General features: G+C 39.1%; 2 protein-coding genes across 3 annotated transcripts in view; one reads left to right on the top strand and one right to left on the bottom strand.

Moving 5' to 3' along the window:
- The window catches only part of strn (striatin, calmodulin binding protein), a 37,301-nt gene extending 22,338 nt beyond the window's left edge, over window positions 1-14,963 (top strand). Inside the window, exons 5-17 of one of the 2 annotated variants that reach the window (XM_028469498.1) lie at window positions 1,569-1,739; window positions 2,254-2,389; window positions 2,595-2,763; window positions 3,583-3,693; window positions 6,610-6,753; window positions 6,844-6,980; window positions 7,250-7,425; window positions 7,973-8,020; window positions 9,751-9,872; window positions 9,965-10,132; window positions 10,223-10,363; window positions 11,925-12,113; window positions 13,433-14,963. In XM_028469498.1, the coding sequence (XP_028325299.1) occupies window positions 1,569-1,739; window positions 2,254-2,389; window positions 2,595-2,763; window positions 3,583-3,693; window positions 6,610-6,753; window positions 6,844-6,980; window positions 7,250-7,425; window positions 7,973-8,020; window positions 9,751-9,872; window positions 9,965-10,132; window positions 10,223-10,363; window positions 11,925-12,113; window positions 13,433-13,602 (1,882 nt within the window). In that variant the 3' untranslated portion in view covers window positions 13,603-14,963. The remainder of the gene's footprint in view (window positions 1-1,568; window positions 1,740-2,253; window positions 2,390-2,594; window positions 2,764-3,582; window positions 3,694-6,609; window positions 6,754-6,843; window positions 6,981-7,249; window positions 7,426-7,972; window positions 8,021-9,750; window positions 9,873-9,964; window positions 10,133-10,222; window positions 10,364-11,924; window positions 12,114-13,432) is intronic. The other variant, XM_028469499.1, reaches the window with a different exon arrangement.
- An 11-nt stretch (window positions 14,964-14,974) lies between these two features.
- The window catches only part of vit (vitrin), a 45,377-nt gene continuing 43,755 nt past the window's right edge, over window positions 14,975-16,596 (bottom strand). Inside the window, exon 24 of the mRNA XM_028469493.1 lies at window positions 14,975-14,991. The gene's annotated coding sequence lies outside the window, so the exon portion shown is untranslated. The remainder of the gene's footprint in view (window positions 14,992-16,596) is intronic.

Here is a 16,596-nt window from a genome sequence, read left to right as displayed (position 1 = left end):
CTGATAAATTTGCAATTGTCAGTAATAATAAATACGTAATTGATAGTTAATTGTAGTAATTTAAAAAAAACTGAACAGCACTTTGGTCGGTTTAAGTTGTTTTTAAAATGTGCACATAATTTGTTTTATACATTTTGATATTGTTCTCTACACCTCTGTTAATAAAAGTGTTATTTTAAGGGTTTACCTCTGAAAAACAGGTACGCTATGCTATAATAGTTAGGGGAAATGCTAATTACATCACAGAGAAAACATTAATATATATTAAGTATTGCCATTCTGGTTCGATTTTATACATCAAAGCATCATCTCGAGGCAAGGGCAAAATATCGAGATATATATCGTATATCGTGATATAGCTTGAAAATATCAAGATATTAAAAAAAGGCCATATCGCCCAGCCCTATGTAGACATATTGATCAAGAATAGTATTGCTCTTTCTATCATATACAAGCAGGGTTTAGAGAAATGTTTTGTGTCTAAGGATGATGAGGAAGAGCTCCTCCTACATGGATGGAAATGTCACTACCAGCTGATTGGGTGTGTTTTATTTGTCTTGCTCTCCCAGTCTTACAGTATGTACACAACTGACTCTGAAGTTTGGTTACCACACAGTCCCAACCCCAAATTGGTCCATATAAATAAACACTGTCTGTGCCTTTCATTTTAGACTCTAGGAGACAGTATCACACATCATGTGCCCAAACAGTAGATTTATTCACAAATCTGTCTCAAAAGACCAATCAATAATTCACAAGAGTAACTAGCTATTCCTTTTTTTTTTTAAATGCTGAAGATTCATCATCATTATCATCATGCATTGGCAGGGCAGATGTGCTTTTAATTAGACACACACTTACTTACAACACAGAAAATATATTATCATTGATCACATAAGGTCCAAACAAAAAACATTCAAGCACATAAATTTTCTTATGTTTGTGTCTTTGAATGATGACGCACAACTGTCTTTGCAGCCTCTAAACCTCTGAAGTTGGCACAAACACAAAAACACTTAACAGTGGTAGATCTGTGTTGGTGAGATCCAGAGGGGAGACTGAGTACCAAAGTTTAAAATGGAATAATCTGGGAAGATCTACATTTTCTGTTAGAGAGGTCGGGAAGTGGAATTCCCTTCCCGCTGTTGTACTCTTTGAAAAAACGGATTCAGTTTTTTGTCATAATTAATTGCCTTAGCTCACTTTTTTTTGCACACTTTTAACCTCACTCTGGGCTTAAATCTGTAAAGATGCTGTGACTTTTAAGTAATCAAATGTTTATGGTACTTCTACCCTATTTAGACTACATTGGTATTTATATAAACTGTGTTGGTTTGACTGAATTAGATTTATTGCACTTGTAACTTTATCATTTTGTTCTATTTTTACTTTATTTTGTTTGACAATTGTATTTATTGTTTTTTCCATTTTGTATTTCTTGTTTGTTTGCCTGCCCAAGGACTGCAGATGGAAACTAGCCGTTTGTTAACTCTGATGTAATCGTGTGGTTGCACAATGTTCAATAAACAATAATATGAAATGAAAAATAATCTTTTAACCTTTCACAGATACCTGCAGGAGGTGGGCTACACAGATACCATCCTAGATGTAAAGTCTCAGCGGGTCCGAGCACTGCTGGGATTAGCCGGGGATGGAAGCAACAGGACGGGCGTGCAGATTAGCACCGAGCCTTTGGTCAATGGGACTGACGCAACAACAAAATGCATTGGCACCAAAGGGTGAGTTGAGTGTGCACCTATGGAGTAAGAACTACTAAACCTGGAGGTTTTTAAAGTCACTTTATTTAAAATGTGTGTACTTAACCATGACATACGGCTTGTTAGGCAGCCAGAAGGAAACTAATTACTTTAAACAGTATTTTTCCATTGTAGATACCAGTTATTAAAGGGTATATTGTGATAATTAACGCTCCTTTTACAGGCCCAAGTGAAGAAACTGAAACCTCATTCACGTTTAGTATCTTTTTTCCCAATAAATTGACTTTATAATGTGTACTGTTAGATTTGTGTTGTAGGTTATTGTACTTTTTGATCTGCAGATGAGAATGTACTGTTTTTTTGACACCCATAACCCATGAGTGTTCAAAAAAGTGCTATATAAATTCAATGAAATATTTTCGTATTATAATGACTGTGTGTGTTTTCTTTTGCTGGAAGTGTGAACAAAGAGCCAGCAGTCATCATATGATCACTGCATAACTTTGAGCTAACACGTATTCTCGTCCCTCCACAGTAAAACGGAGCTCTCTGACACTAGTGCTGTCCTGGAGGCTTTTAAGTTCATTGAGAACGCCGCAGCTGAGTTCAGTGACGAAGACGATGACGAGGAGAACGAGGGAAAAGACAGGACTAATGTAGAATCAAGGACGGTAAGTCTCCAGGCCACTTTAACCCATGGATCAGCTCCTAAAAGTGTACTTTGGGATTTTACATTTGAGTGTTTTCTAAAAGATTAAAATGTTTTTTTTTTTGTTTTTGGATGCCAGTTTGTTGTTAATGGGCTGATAATGGTTCCTAAATCCAGACCAGTTAAAAACTCTGACTCAAAGTGAATAATTTGACATTTGTTTCCAGATCATGAGGAAAAAGCCCCCGTCGTCATCATCAACAACACCAGCCAGTATGGACACAAGTGAAGACCCTGACGCGGAGGAGGCCCTGAAGGGGTTTGACTTCTTATCCAGCCCTGATGAGATGGACACCTCACCAGAGTCCAGAGGTCCAGGTGACGGCACAGACTGGGGTGAGTCATGCTGCATCATAAAGTCGGGTTATACAAAGCTGTGATTTAGACATGACCATTAGACCATTTCACAGTCTAAATTTAATAATTACACATTAAAATTCATGATGACTTTATTATCATGATGCTGAGGATAATATAAGGTATCTGAGGTAATTGTTTAATATCTGTACTAAAATATCTTCTCTTTTTGTCTAGTTTTCATTTTTCCTCATAGTTTGGTGACTGTTCATTAAGTGCCTGTCATTCACATACCATACTGTGGTCATAATTCATAATGTTGGGAGTGTGTTTAACCCATAGTTTGTGATCTTTTCCACTGTGTATTCCATAGCCAGTGTGTCACCACAATGTGTCCTTCACTCCTGTGTCCCCTAAGGAGTTTTTTGAGTCCAAATCCAGACCAAACTGGCCTGATGCCATGCTAAGGGGTTACCTTATTGTTGAACAGAACTGGAATAAATGAATTATGAAATTAATTAATGACAGTTTATCATAAGTCAGAAATTAATCGTTCAACACAAAGGGTTCTTCACATGGCATCAACTTCCCACCGACCTTTCTTGCTTGTTCCAGTCAAAAGTTATTACAAACCTGTATCAGCGGCTCCATATATTACAACATCATTGAGGTGGCAGTTACCTGGTTTGAGTTCTAAATGCTCATCTCAGACCCTGAACACCTACATTTTTTCAAGAGATCTGATTTTTAGACTAAATGAGCCTGAAGCAGGGTTCATCCACCCTGCATAGCCACTCGGACCTCGACCAAGGCAGTCCCTCAATAGCCTGTCGGTCTGGTTTTGTTCTCCCTGTGTAGACAAAGACGAGCAAGCTCCCATATCTGAGGCCTGGGACGTGGACCCGGGCCTGATAACCAAACTCAAGGAGCAGTACAGAAAGGAGCGCAAGGGCAAAAAGGGGGTGAAGAGTAAGTCCTGTCAGACGTTGCTGCCTCCCTCTCTCCCTCCCTCTCCTCTCTCTGTAGAGCCTGACTTTTCTGAGTTCAGCCCAAAAACCTCTACTGAAAAACATCTCTGGTGTTTTTTCCTCATCTATTTCTTGAGCTGCTCATTATGCATTCTCTGTCCTTTTTTTCATTCTTTACTCAAGTATCTTCTGTCTTTTGATAAACGGCTGCACCTCCATAATTTATTTTTTTACCCTGACACAAACAAATTGGCATGCATGTTTGTCAGTCCCATTTCAATGTTTTACACCATCTTCATGTCTTCATAATCATCTTGTCTACACTGTCAGATATTATGATAATGAGACAGTTAGCTGTTAGTTTATCTGTGTCCCATCTGGGCCACGAGGTCTCCTCATTCATCAGTTTCTTGTCTTCTTGAGACCAAATGACATAATTATCACCATCTTTATCTTCATGTGTTAACCATGACTTTGATGCCTCAGTGACATGTAGTTTTACTGCTGCTTTGAAACCATCACAATCAACAATCAAACCTCCTTATTGATTGAAGAATCTCAGAATAATATCACAGCTTCAGACCCACTGGCTGACTGAAAGCTCCTATGAGGTGTAAATGAGAAGCTCCGATCGAATCACATGCTCAACTGCTTGATTCGTCTTTTCTTTTCTTCTCTTGAATGCAGCACATGTTCTTTTTCACACGTTGCTTTTTCTGTCTGATGTTTATGCTGGGTTTTTGTTCTTCCTTTTGTCGGCGCTTTATTTCTGTGTCAGGTGTGTGGAGGAGAGGATCTAGTGGTCTTGTTTTGGACTAGAGAAAAATGCGACGTGCTACTGTTGAAAATAAAGGGTTATTTACATTTAACTTGGAGTTCACCTTCATGTTCTAAACTCAGACTCGTCACATCAGGACAATAACATGAAATGATCAGATCCGTTTTTAAAATATTTTCAACTATCATTATACAAATATTCACCAGTTCTGCTTTTCTTTATTTTATTTAATTAAGAACTTGATAACAAATGTACTGTGACCTTTAACTTGTCTTAGTTTATTGTACAGTGTCCAGTCATTGACCCTGAATTAGTATATTTAAAAAAAACAAACAAATCTTAATACAATTCCATTCTCATTTTTCACGGGTGCGTCATGACTTGGATGCAAGTAAAGCTTAAAAACATCAACAATAGAATGGGGGGGAAAGTGTCTTGGGGTGTCCCGATACAACTTTTTCACTTCCAGTATAATGTCGAACCAGCAGCCTTGAGTATTGGCCGATTTTGATATGATATCAGCATGAATTATACATACTTTTATTACTTATTTTTTAGTTTTGAATGGCTTGACCAAGTGATATTGCATAAACGAAGAGCAATAGCAAGCAAAAAGAAGAAAAAAATGACCCATTTATTATTTACCAATGTGTTACAGAAATTTTAACCTCAACATAAGAATATTCTACAATTATACAAAATAATTTAAGAAAGAAAAAAACAATTAGAAAAGCCTGAAAAATAATCTCAATAAATCCAATAAAATGAAAAAAGTTCTGGCGCAGAGTCTGTAATACACTGCTTATATCTGAGATGCAGGCTGACACATTCATATATTTGGGTTTTGCTTTTGTTTTTTGCTGATACATTGGTCCGATATCCATTATTAATATTATATCTGGACACCCTTACATTAGCAAAGTATTTATTTATTTTAGGTTCTTCATCAATCACCCATGATTTTTAAACCGTTGCCTTAAAATGTCCAAATCTTTGCAAAAAACTTCCTTTCATGTCATTTCACAAAGGACATTATTATTTAGATTAAACCTGAACTTGGAGATATGCAGTTTCTAGTTCAGTATCGCTTTACACTCTTTTTGAGCTGAATAAAATGTAACGTGTCCTGTAGAACTGGTCTGTATGTTTTTGCAGCTCATGTGCACATGAATTTGAAGGCCAGTCGTTTTTCTAAAGTCTTGGTGTTCCTCAAACCAAAGGAGAGGCTCCTGCTATTACCCAATGTTGTTCTTACAAAAGGGTGTGCCTCGTCTACCACAAAGCTTATGTAGGTGATGTCATCTTAACATCCACACCTGAAAACCTCACACTGCCTGTGGCAGCTTGCCTACTTAACATGGTTTATTATGGGGATGTGTATTTCCCAGGATGACATCCATGCACATGACCAGCCATGTATGTCAAAGACAAAGGGATTAGTCAGATCATTGTTGTGAAGAAGCAGTAAGAATCTTGGATGCACAGTTTGTCATATCAGATTGTGGACGCAAAGCGTTGGAGTCTAAAAAGACGGGGAGTGTACAATGACATGAGCTTTGGATCATGTTTTTCTCTCCATACAACACCTGGTTTCACATGGTTGATCCCTTTTCCTAAGGGAATATTATAATATTCACAGATCAACTTGTTCATTGGTGCAAATTCCCTGAATATATAAAAAAAAATATGCAGGTGCCAGACAGGGTTAAAAGATTTACATTACTCTACAAAATATATTAATTTCATTTTTAGTTGTTTGCTATGGTTCCCTACAAGCTGCATGCTGGCTGTTTCTTACGAAGGCTAAGATAAAGATTCTGAAATAGTTATGCCAGTCCTCTAAGTGTATTAAAATGGCAGCAATAATAGTTCATTCATGATGAAACCGCAAAAAGTCATTTTTCTCTGTCCACACAGCCAACATTTAATGGATAAATGTGCCTCTATGTATTCTCTTTATTCTGTACCCTGCTGGTGGCTTCATTTCATTATTCCCATTCCCTTTTTTCTTTCCTTTTAGTGCTGTTTTCCTTCCATTCTGAGCTGTGTTCTTGTTCTTGTTCTGTAGTACATTCCGTTTCCTGCTGATATCTTGCTGTTGTACGTCTTGGCTCACTGTTTTCCTGACCTGTTAAACAGGGCCAAACCGATCCAAGCTGCAGGACATGCTGGCTAACCTCAGAGATGCAGAGGACTTGTCCCACATGCAGCCGCCATCCGCCCCCCAAACCCGACCCAGTGTGCCGCGGTTCAATGAGCACGAGGCCAACCGGACAGAAGAAGGTGCTCCTGCTCTAACCACATCTAAACTCAATCTGTAAAGGATTTATTTATTTTTGGAATAATGTGTGGTTTTCTTTGTCTTTGCTCTAGTTGAGGCGCTGACCTTCCCACCAACCTCTGGGAAGGCATTTATTATGGGCACAGATGAGGGTATGGAGAGCGAGCTGGGCCTTGGGGAGCTGGCTGGTCTCACTGTGGCCAACGAGGCCGACAGCTTGGCTTATGACGTAAGAAATAGCTCAACTTCAACACAGACAGAGCTGTGTCTCTAAAAACTACTTTAATCTCTCTGGAAAATTAAGAACATTGTCATCAATTATTCAAAGGGAAGCTTGGGCTCAGTTAGTTAGGTTTTGCTTCTCTATCATCACCACTGCTAATGTACTATTTCTTTAATAGTTCACATTGTTTCAAAACAAGCTTTTAGAGGCAGTTTATGACGCAGTTAACAAACTTCTTTGATTGGCTGTAATCTCCTTATGTTCTCCACCACCAGATTGGCAACAACAAAGATGCCATGAGGAAAACATGGAACCCCAAATTCACTCTGCGGAGTCACTTTGACGGGATCCAAGCTCTGGCCTTCCACCCCGTGGAGCCCGTCCTCGTCACCGCATCAGAAGATCACACGCTGAAGATGTGGAACCTGCAGAAAACGGCTCCTGCTAAAAAGTATGCACAGCAGCTTCTCAGTTTTTATGTTTTCTAATTAAAAAGAAACACATTAAAAGCATCCGCATCATTGACTCGGTTGTAATGACACAAGCTTGTAGAGCCTGAGTTTGAAGTTTGGAAGGAAATGGAGCAGGAACGAAAGGGTGAAGCTAAGGATTTTCATTATAGTTCTAATAAGTGGGGTGAGGTGTTTCTTTGGAGATGCTCTGTCTCATGATATTAGGGACAGAAATAATGCATTATGTCATGTCGGGTCACTCACAACCACAGTGATGTCATTGTCCTATTTTTAGGAAGTGATGTCACTTAAAAGCCACAGATATTTCTTTGCTAGGCAACGAATATCATTGTTTTTATTGGGTTTATATCGACTATTCTTTCTTTTACGTTTTTTCTGCATTTTTTATTGTTTCTACTCCTTTTCCACTCAGCTTTTATTTGATTTTTCTTGTATCAATAAAGTAAGCACGTCCGCTATTTAACAACATGAATTCCTAGTTGAATCATTGTGACACATTTCTCGACACCTCTCGTTTGTCTGCAGGAGTACGTCGTTGGATGTGGAGCCAATCTACACATTCAGGGCTCACAGGTAAGATCACAGCACGTGACTGAAGACAGACTGTAAGGCACTGTTTTTCAACCTTGGGGTTTCCTATAATGTCTACTAATTGATTTAAAAAAAAAAAACATTAAAACATCACACCATCTCAAATTGTATTCTAGACTTAAACTTTCTCAAATATAAACTTAGTTTAAAAAAAATTGCAGAGTTACTGCATTTTGTTGCTAGCTGGGTTTCCATTACCCTTGGAAATGCGCAAAATCTAAATAGTGCAATAAAATGATAATGGAAACATCTGAATTTCGAAAAAACACCCAATTATTGCTGAAAAAGTTTTTATGCTTTCATGAGGAGGATTTTCAGACGTTTTGATATTGAAACATATCGCAAAAGCACAGTGGAAGCACTTTTTCTGCAAATACACGTCACAGAACGTGACGTACATGGTCACATGACCACTTCTGTCCAAGAAAACATGGCAAGGTATGTGCAAACAGAAGAAGAGACCGGGACATTTCTTTGCATTATTCTTAAAAATGATTACTATTACTGCCACATTAGACATGAAACAACAAAGGAATACAGTGTTATAAGGTGGTTTGGAGCATCCATCTTCCTGCAGCGAAGTCTCGCGGGATGAGATTTCACGGGAGTTATGAGGCGCCTGCCCAATACAACCTTCAATGGAAACGCGTAGGGATGTAACGATTCACTCAACTCCTGATACGATTCGACTCACGATAGTGGGTTCACGATACGATTCTCTCACGATTTTTTTTTTTTTTTACAAAATGGGACTGGAGACAAATGATGACTGAAAATTATTTTTTTTCAAGAAAAAACTAGAAAATACTGTACCATTTTCCTTTTATTTTTCATTGCCAAAAGAATCCCTTGATAAACTATTCAAAACAATGTAATTTAACTAATAAATCTTGAATGAAATAAATAAAGGAATAATACAAATAATGAAGAAGCCTATTAATTTAAATTCTGATTTTACAGTTCACTCTATAAAACTGCATACTCTTTTTAAAAGTGCAACTGAAAATGTATTTTGTGCCTTAATAATTGGACTTTGATGTAAATACAGTACAATGACTGTTTTTTTTTTTTTAGATATTTGTTTGGTAACCCAGTGGTCGGTTGGCATGCAGCTATTCTAGCAGTGAAGAAGAGATGATATGCGCTAGCAGACAGAGCTAATAGAAAAACGTGACTTTTACATTCACGTAATATTACAGATATTCTTTCGGTGTTAAAGGGGTAAGGAATCGTTTATGAACATGTTTAAGAGTAGTAGGCGCCCGCCGCCTACGCTTCTGGACAAGAGAAGGATAATCAGATAGCACCCTCTGCTGTTTAAAAAAAGTTACTGCGATTCAATTTTCAGAGTATCGATATGAACCATGATACCTATGAATCAATTTTTAACTGCCTTACCATTAATCGTTATATCCCTAGAAACACGTTTAAAGAGCTATTATACTTTGTCGACATTAAGAAATATTGCTTTCATTTTGCGGAAATCTGTAATGGAAACCCAGCTACTTTGTGCACTAACCCTGGCTACTTGTAACACAGTATAACAAACAAAACAAATTCTAGAAGTAAAGAAAGTAAAAAATCTCTGGGGTCACCATGACTTTATGAAATTAAGATGGGGTCATGACCAAAAAAAAGTTGGGAACCATTGCTGTAAAGGTTGGTTGAATGTAGGTCAAAGTATTGACGGTGTCTCACCATTCCACTCACAGAGGAGCTGTGCTGTGTGTGGTGATGAGCAGCACAGGAGAGCAGTGTTTCAGCGGAGGAGTGGATGGCACCATCCAGTGCTGGAATACACCGAACCCCAACATCGATCCCTACGACTCCTACGGTTAGACATGGCGCTCTAAAACCACACCTTCAGAGGGTTTAATCAAGCAATGGCGACTGATTGGTTGGTTGTTTGTGTATTTTCTGTGTCAGACCCGTCGGTGCTGCGTGGAGCTCTGAGTGGACACACTGACTCAGTGTGGGGCCTGGTGTACAGCGGTGTCCACCAGCGCCTGCTTTCCTGCTCTGCAGACGGCACCGTCAGGCTGTGGGACGCCAACACCACCTCACCTTCTCTGGCAGTGTTCAACGAAAACAAAAGTAGGCTGTTGACTTGAACCAAGAACCAAAACAGGATTTTTAAAATGCGATGGTATTAAAGGTGTGTGTCCTGTTTGTATTGTTCACCAGAGCTCGGCGTTCCTTCGTCAGTCGACCTGGTAAGCAGTGAACCGGCTCATCTGGTCACATCTTTCACAAACGGGCAGATTGGACTCTTCAACATGGAGACCCGCCAGCTAATCCTTAGTTTGGAGTCAAACGTGGAGCCGGGTTGGTTTTTCTCTAAAACATTTGATACCGTTTCAAGGTTAAAACCACATCAATCATCAGATTCCAAATATTATAAAACATTTTTTTGTGGAAATCTTTTTTGCCCTTTTATCTGAAAAAAGGTTTTTTACTGACATCTAGTGGTGACTGTGGGGAAAACAAAGGATTGCTTAAAATCTTGCTATTCTTGTTGTAGATAAAAGCATAAATTAGCAAGAGCGCAAACCTCCTCTCCTCTTTGTCAGATATTGGCAGTAATCTGGATCAATTATGCTGATAACACTACCATCATCATTCACTCTTTAAAAGCTTTAAGACATTTCTATCCCCAATAATAATGATACAGTAGGTCCAAATGTATGGGTTTCTCCCCCCCCTTTTTTTTTTTCCCTCAGTAAAATCACGATAAAATATGCAATCCATATCTGATCTAGATTAAACTCATATTGGGGTAATTGAGGAACTAACCCAACAGTACTCAGTCAAATTTCCTAAAGATTGGTCAATAATGAAAGATAGAGATTTTTATTTTTCACACTGATCCAGAACCAGTTTCTTAATCTGGATACCCTCTGAAATGTAATGGAATATTCCATGGAGTAATGTCAATCTTTGGTCAAATTTTTTCTCAAAATCTGTTAAGTCCTATTGACATAATCCTGTGAACAGACAAACAAATACTGTATATTTTCTGCTGTGTAGGCCACTATTTTTTTCATTTAAATTTGAAGATATAGCTAATACAGCAGTGCGCTCTTTGTGGATTTTTTCCAACAAGTCGGCACACGTTTGTCCTGTGAAACGGCTGTCGGAGGTAGAACTGCGTACTGGCCGACATCCCTGCAATGGGATGACTGAACTAGAACAGTTCAAAAATGAGCTTCGGAAGTTGTAGGAAAAGTGAAAGCAGTCACAGCTATAATAACAAACAGATGAGACATGCTCTGTTAAAGAAGAAATTTCCATTAACCGGAACCAAAGTATAGCAGCTAGCCTACCTGCACGTTCTGATTGGCTGATTTGTTTGAAGGGTAGTCTACCGTCATCAGCCAATAGAGTGTGGCCTATGTGACGGAGGCAACTTAACGTGGAGTTTTCTTGGAAAATTGTGAAATTTTTGGAAAGCAGCTTAAACTGTGATGCTCTCTATAGCATGGAAAATAAGGTAAATAAATAAACACCTCCTTGATGGACGTAAAAAATAAACCCAGAAGTAAGTTTTCTAACAAGGTGTATTATTAAAATAACAATCCAAAAATGTATTTTCAATACTGTTGATATTTAAAAAAAAAAAAAAAAAAAAATCTGAATAATATGCTCTTATATTGACATATTATATCATATATTACATATATAATAATATATTATGATGGCAGTATTGACACAATGCTCTATGATGGTAGAATTTTTGGAGATTTAACCTTTTTTCCAATGTCCATATCCAAGTGTTGCTCTGTTAACCTGTAGAAATAACATATTTGTGCAGCATATTGTTTAGTAATGATCTCATTATGTTCAGTCTTAACTTGTTTACCAATTATATTTTGTTTCTTTAACCCAGGAACCTCGTGTCAGATTAACAAAGTGCTGAGTCACCCGACTCTCCCTATCACCATCACAGCACAGGAGGACCGACACATCAAGTTCTACGACAACAACAGTGGGAAGCTCATTCACTCCATGGTAGCCCACCTGGATGCTGTAACCAGCTTAGCTGTGGATCCTAATGGACTTTATCTCATGTCAGGCAGTGAGTACCTCTCCTCTGAAACGCCCTTTTCTTCTCACAATATAGATGTGAGTGAAATCCTACATTATAGAGTTTAGAATAGATCGGCACTACGCACAGTAAGACAGATGTGATAATTTTATTCGAAAAGATTTCCTGCAGTACATTGAGCACAAAAAGCGTGGCTCAGGGTTTGGCTCACAGCCATCCCTAACAACCCAGAATTAGGATGATTATAATCATAACAATCTGACTCATTAATCAAGCTTTTATTCAGATAATTACACATACTAACAGCAGGTATTTTCAGTATTTTTTTTATCGGTTCTGTATCCTCTACTCAGGTGCACTTCAGCCAATGAACACAGCTGCTCCCACCACCAGCATCATTACGTCACTACCTTCGGGTTTAAGGGTTCATGATAATCACTTTTTTATTAATTCGCTTATTAGGAGACCCAACAATAAAATAACATTTAAATCAACAGTTTTTTTTTTTGGTATGCAATTAGGGTTGGGGTCAATTACATTTTTAAATTACAATTACGTCCTCATTTACAAATCAGCTATGATTATTGTGACCAGCAGTTTTTCCAATTATAATTACAATTATTAATTTTTCCCTGAAAATGAGTTACAATTATGCTCTCCATTACTAAAGTTCAGTTACAATTAATCACAATGATTGAGCCTGAATTATAAATAAATAACCCCATAAAACAGAACCTTCCTCTTGTGTTAGCTTTCTGTTAGCATCGCTTATGATTATGTCTTAAATCAGCTGAAAAATACACTAAACAACATCATCTATCATCAAATTAGTTTCTCATCTCTTGGTTACCTTGTTAGGCTTCCTTATCCATGAAAATATTGGTATTAATATTTTTGGTGTGGATGTCTGATCCTTTTTTTTCAGTATAACCCTAGGTTTATATATATATTTTTTTTAATGGTAAAATGATCCTGAAGACAACTGACAGGTAGTGGGAAATTAATTTTTTGTGTATTTTACAGCTGATTTAGGACCCGTTATCATGAGATTGCTTTTATTAGGTTATTTATTTCAGGCTCAGTAAATGTGATTAATTGTAATTGAACTTTAGTAATTGAGTACGTAATTTTAATTGACCTTCTGAAGATAAAAGATAATAGGAATTTGATTGGAATTGGAAAAAATGCTGGTCACTGTAATCGTTATTAAGTTGTAAATGAACATGGGTAATTGAACATATAATTGTAATTGACATCAACCCTGATTGTCACCATAGTGGTTTTATCTGTGCATTTCTTTCCGTGCGTGCTCCCCGTCCTCCTCTGGTCACTGGTCTCTGTGTCCACAGGTCATGACTGCTCCATCCGTCTGTGGAACCTAGAGAGTAAAACATGCATCCAGGAGTTCACAGCCCACAGGAAGAAGTTTGAGGAGTCGATCCACGACGTGGCGTTCCACCCCTCCAAGTGCTACATCGCCAGCGCCGGGGCAGACGCTCTCGCCAAGGTGTTCGTATGACGTGGCGCTGCGTCTTTCCCCACTGCCTCACTATGTGACTCAGACTCCTGCCATAAGGGACCAATAGAGATCCAGCAGGGGAAGGACCTTCAGGCAGGGGTCCAGGCTCACCTCCCGCTCCCTGCTCTCCTGTCCCACTGCTAGACTGTGTGTGACTCTCCAGAGAAGGTCAGTAGGACGGCCAATCAGGAGGAGATCTGCTCCTTACCACCACCACACACCCCCCTCCTCGACACCCCCATCCAGGCAGGCCTGGGTGTGAGCGGCTACAGTGCCCCCTGCAGACAGACTAATACCCCCCCTCCATTTCCAGGAGGCTCAGGACAAGTATGGAACGTAAACATGAGGTTCAAAGACTCTTCCTCCTCTTTCTTCTTCTTCTTCATCTTCTTCTTCTTCAGGCGGCGTGGCTTTACACCCCCTCTCAGTCTGACCTCCCCACCCTTTACTCCCAGTCAGGTTTTTGTGTTGTGTTGTCCCTGGCTGCTGGAGCTGTGGTGGAAGCCATTCCCTTCCTCTGCACCTCCTCCCAGGCTGACTCCGCTTGCTGGCCTGCCTTTATTTTTTCCTTTTTAAGAACACATATTGACTAATGTGCCTTTGCTTTAAAAAGGTCTTGATAATGTTATTTTAACAAGCTTGTTTTTTGGGGGGACTGGGAGGGAGGGGATAGTGGCGAACTAGGAGCTGGTTGACATAATGTTGATTTTAACATTGGATGTAAAATTACAAATGCTTATAATAAACAAAGTATATATTCAGTCTTAAAAGTTACTGTGCAGCGTGAGTTTGAGTGCTCCTTTTTGATGAGTGTGCTTGGGAGGGGTGGGGGGATCAGTTTATGTGCAATTCAAGGCAAAGCTGGTAGAGCGATACAGAGTGGTTGTTTTTTAGGTTAAAGTAAATGTGAGATTGCAAACATGTGTCCAAAGTAAACCACCCTGGTTCTGGTTCTATACAGTAGTTCCAATTCAAACATGGTTCTAGATGTCAGCTATAAGCTTAACCAACTGAATTGGCCAGTTTGCGCTTGTTTGAACTGAATGGCTTGTACTGTAAGTAGTTTCTCCTCAGTCTTGTGGACACGCTTGACTACAATGTGATGTATCATGTTCAGATTATTTACAGTAGTCCAGTGTTTAGCAGGAGATTAGTGCAGTACCTTAGGACTCTGTGAGATACTGAACAACCCATAATAACAACAAGGGGAGAGGAATGTAAACAGAATGGGCTTAAAAAGAAAAAAGTGAAATAAATCCAGATGTTCTATGTGTAGAGTACAGCTTCCAATGAGCCATTTTTTCTCAGTCACTGGTTTGTATATGAAAGTATGTTCCAATAAAACCTGCTGTAAAAACATCCTCTGAGGCTGGTCCTTACACACACACAGTTTTATGTCAGTCAAACTCTTCCTTCCATTAATCCTATGTATTGAGCAACGGTGCCACTGTGGACTACTTAGTCTCATCAAGAAGGCTGTGGGTTTGAATACTGAGCATTTCAAAATAAAGCTCACACGCGTCTCTGGTGTCCACTCACAGATTGCCCTGGGCAGAATGTCGAGAGTCAAGATTTCTGGTTTGGCGATACAGAAAATTACAACATCACCTTAGCCTATATTGATATATTTTTATTTTGTGTCTTATTTTGTATTAATACTTGTTTTAGGAGTCAGTGCTTATACTACTTATCAGAACAGCATGAAAAGCACAGTTAGATGGATCACCGAGTACGTCCTAACCCAGACCTTCCCCTAAACAAGCTATACTACAGAACTCACTCACACATACTGTCCCTTATAGGAGAAAAAGGAAAAAGTGTCACATATTGTGCAACTGTTTGTTAACAAATGTGCCTGTGTGGCATTTTGCATCAGCAAATTTAACCCAGAATTGACTTTCTGGTAAGACTTTATTCAGTTAAAAACATTGAAAAATATATCTAATATTGCCATTTTGAGACAAAATATTGAGATTTGGATTTTTCATTTGTGTCAGATAATTAACTGCTCATTCCAATCAGGCACCGTACCAAAATCCCTGAAAGTAGCTGCTGTGAAACCTCTGTTAAAGAAAACACTGGATGCCTCTATACTGGCTAACTATAGACCAATCAGCAACTTTCTATTCATGGCCAAGATCATTGAGAAGGTGGTCTTCAACCAACTTTTGTTTTTCGTCACAGCACAGAAACTGCTCTTATCAAAGTGATCAATGACATAAGGTTGAACACTGATTCAGGAAAAGTATCTGTTCTCATTCTATTGGATCTCAGTGCTGCATTTGACACTGTGGATCATACAATTTTGTTACACAGATTGCAAACGTGGGTTGGACTAAATGGAAAAGTAATGCAATGGTTTAAGTCCTCTCGAGAAGGCTGGTTCCAGAGATCAGATTGCACTACTGCCTGATCCACATTACAACGGTCCCATTTAATCCCTCCTGAGGGTCGTGAACCTACGGAAGAACGGGCCCACAATTTTTTCAGGCTGGGGCCTGTGGGCAGAGACCCGGCCACAAGGCACTTGCTCTCGAGCCCCAACCCCAGGCCTTGCTTCAGGGTGGGGCCCCGGTAGCGCCAATCCAGGCCACGTGAACTTCCTTTGTTGTTTCTTCATCACATGTGGCTTTCTAACCACTCTTGGTCGGACCCGTCAACTGGGACCTGTTTGCTTTGGGAGACCCGACTGGGGACATTAAGCCCCCAACAACATAGCTCCCAGGATCATTCAGGTACTCAAGCCCCTCCACCACGTTAAGGTGGCGGAGTTACAAAAAAATGTGCCGAATTGAAATACTTATGACTAAAATTATTCAACAACACTACTTCTGGTTTGGGGGTTTAGTTACTCTTTCAAGTCAGACATAAAGCATTTTTAAAGCTAGATTCTGCATAATTGTCAAAAGAATTGATTCTGAAAACATCATTCAAAATGTTCAATAACATAACAAGCACCAGCCTGATAGTGTGCGTGTGTTCATAGTACAGTCT

Source organism: Gouania willdenowi, chromosome 15, assembly GCF_900634775.1.
Source record: "Gouania willdenowi chromosome 15, fGouWil2.1, whole genome shotgun sequence".
Taxonomy (NCBI): Eukaryota; Metazoa; Chordata; class Actinopteri; order Blenniiformes; family Gobiesocidae; genus Gouania; species Gouania willdenowi.
The sequence above is the reverse complement of the archived record's forward strand: the minus strand, read 5'-3'. Positions and strand labels throughout refer to the sequence as shown.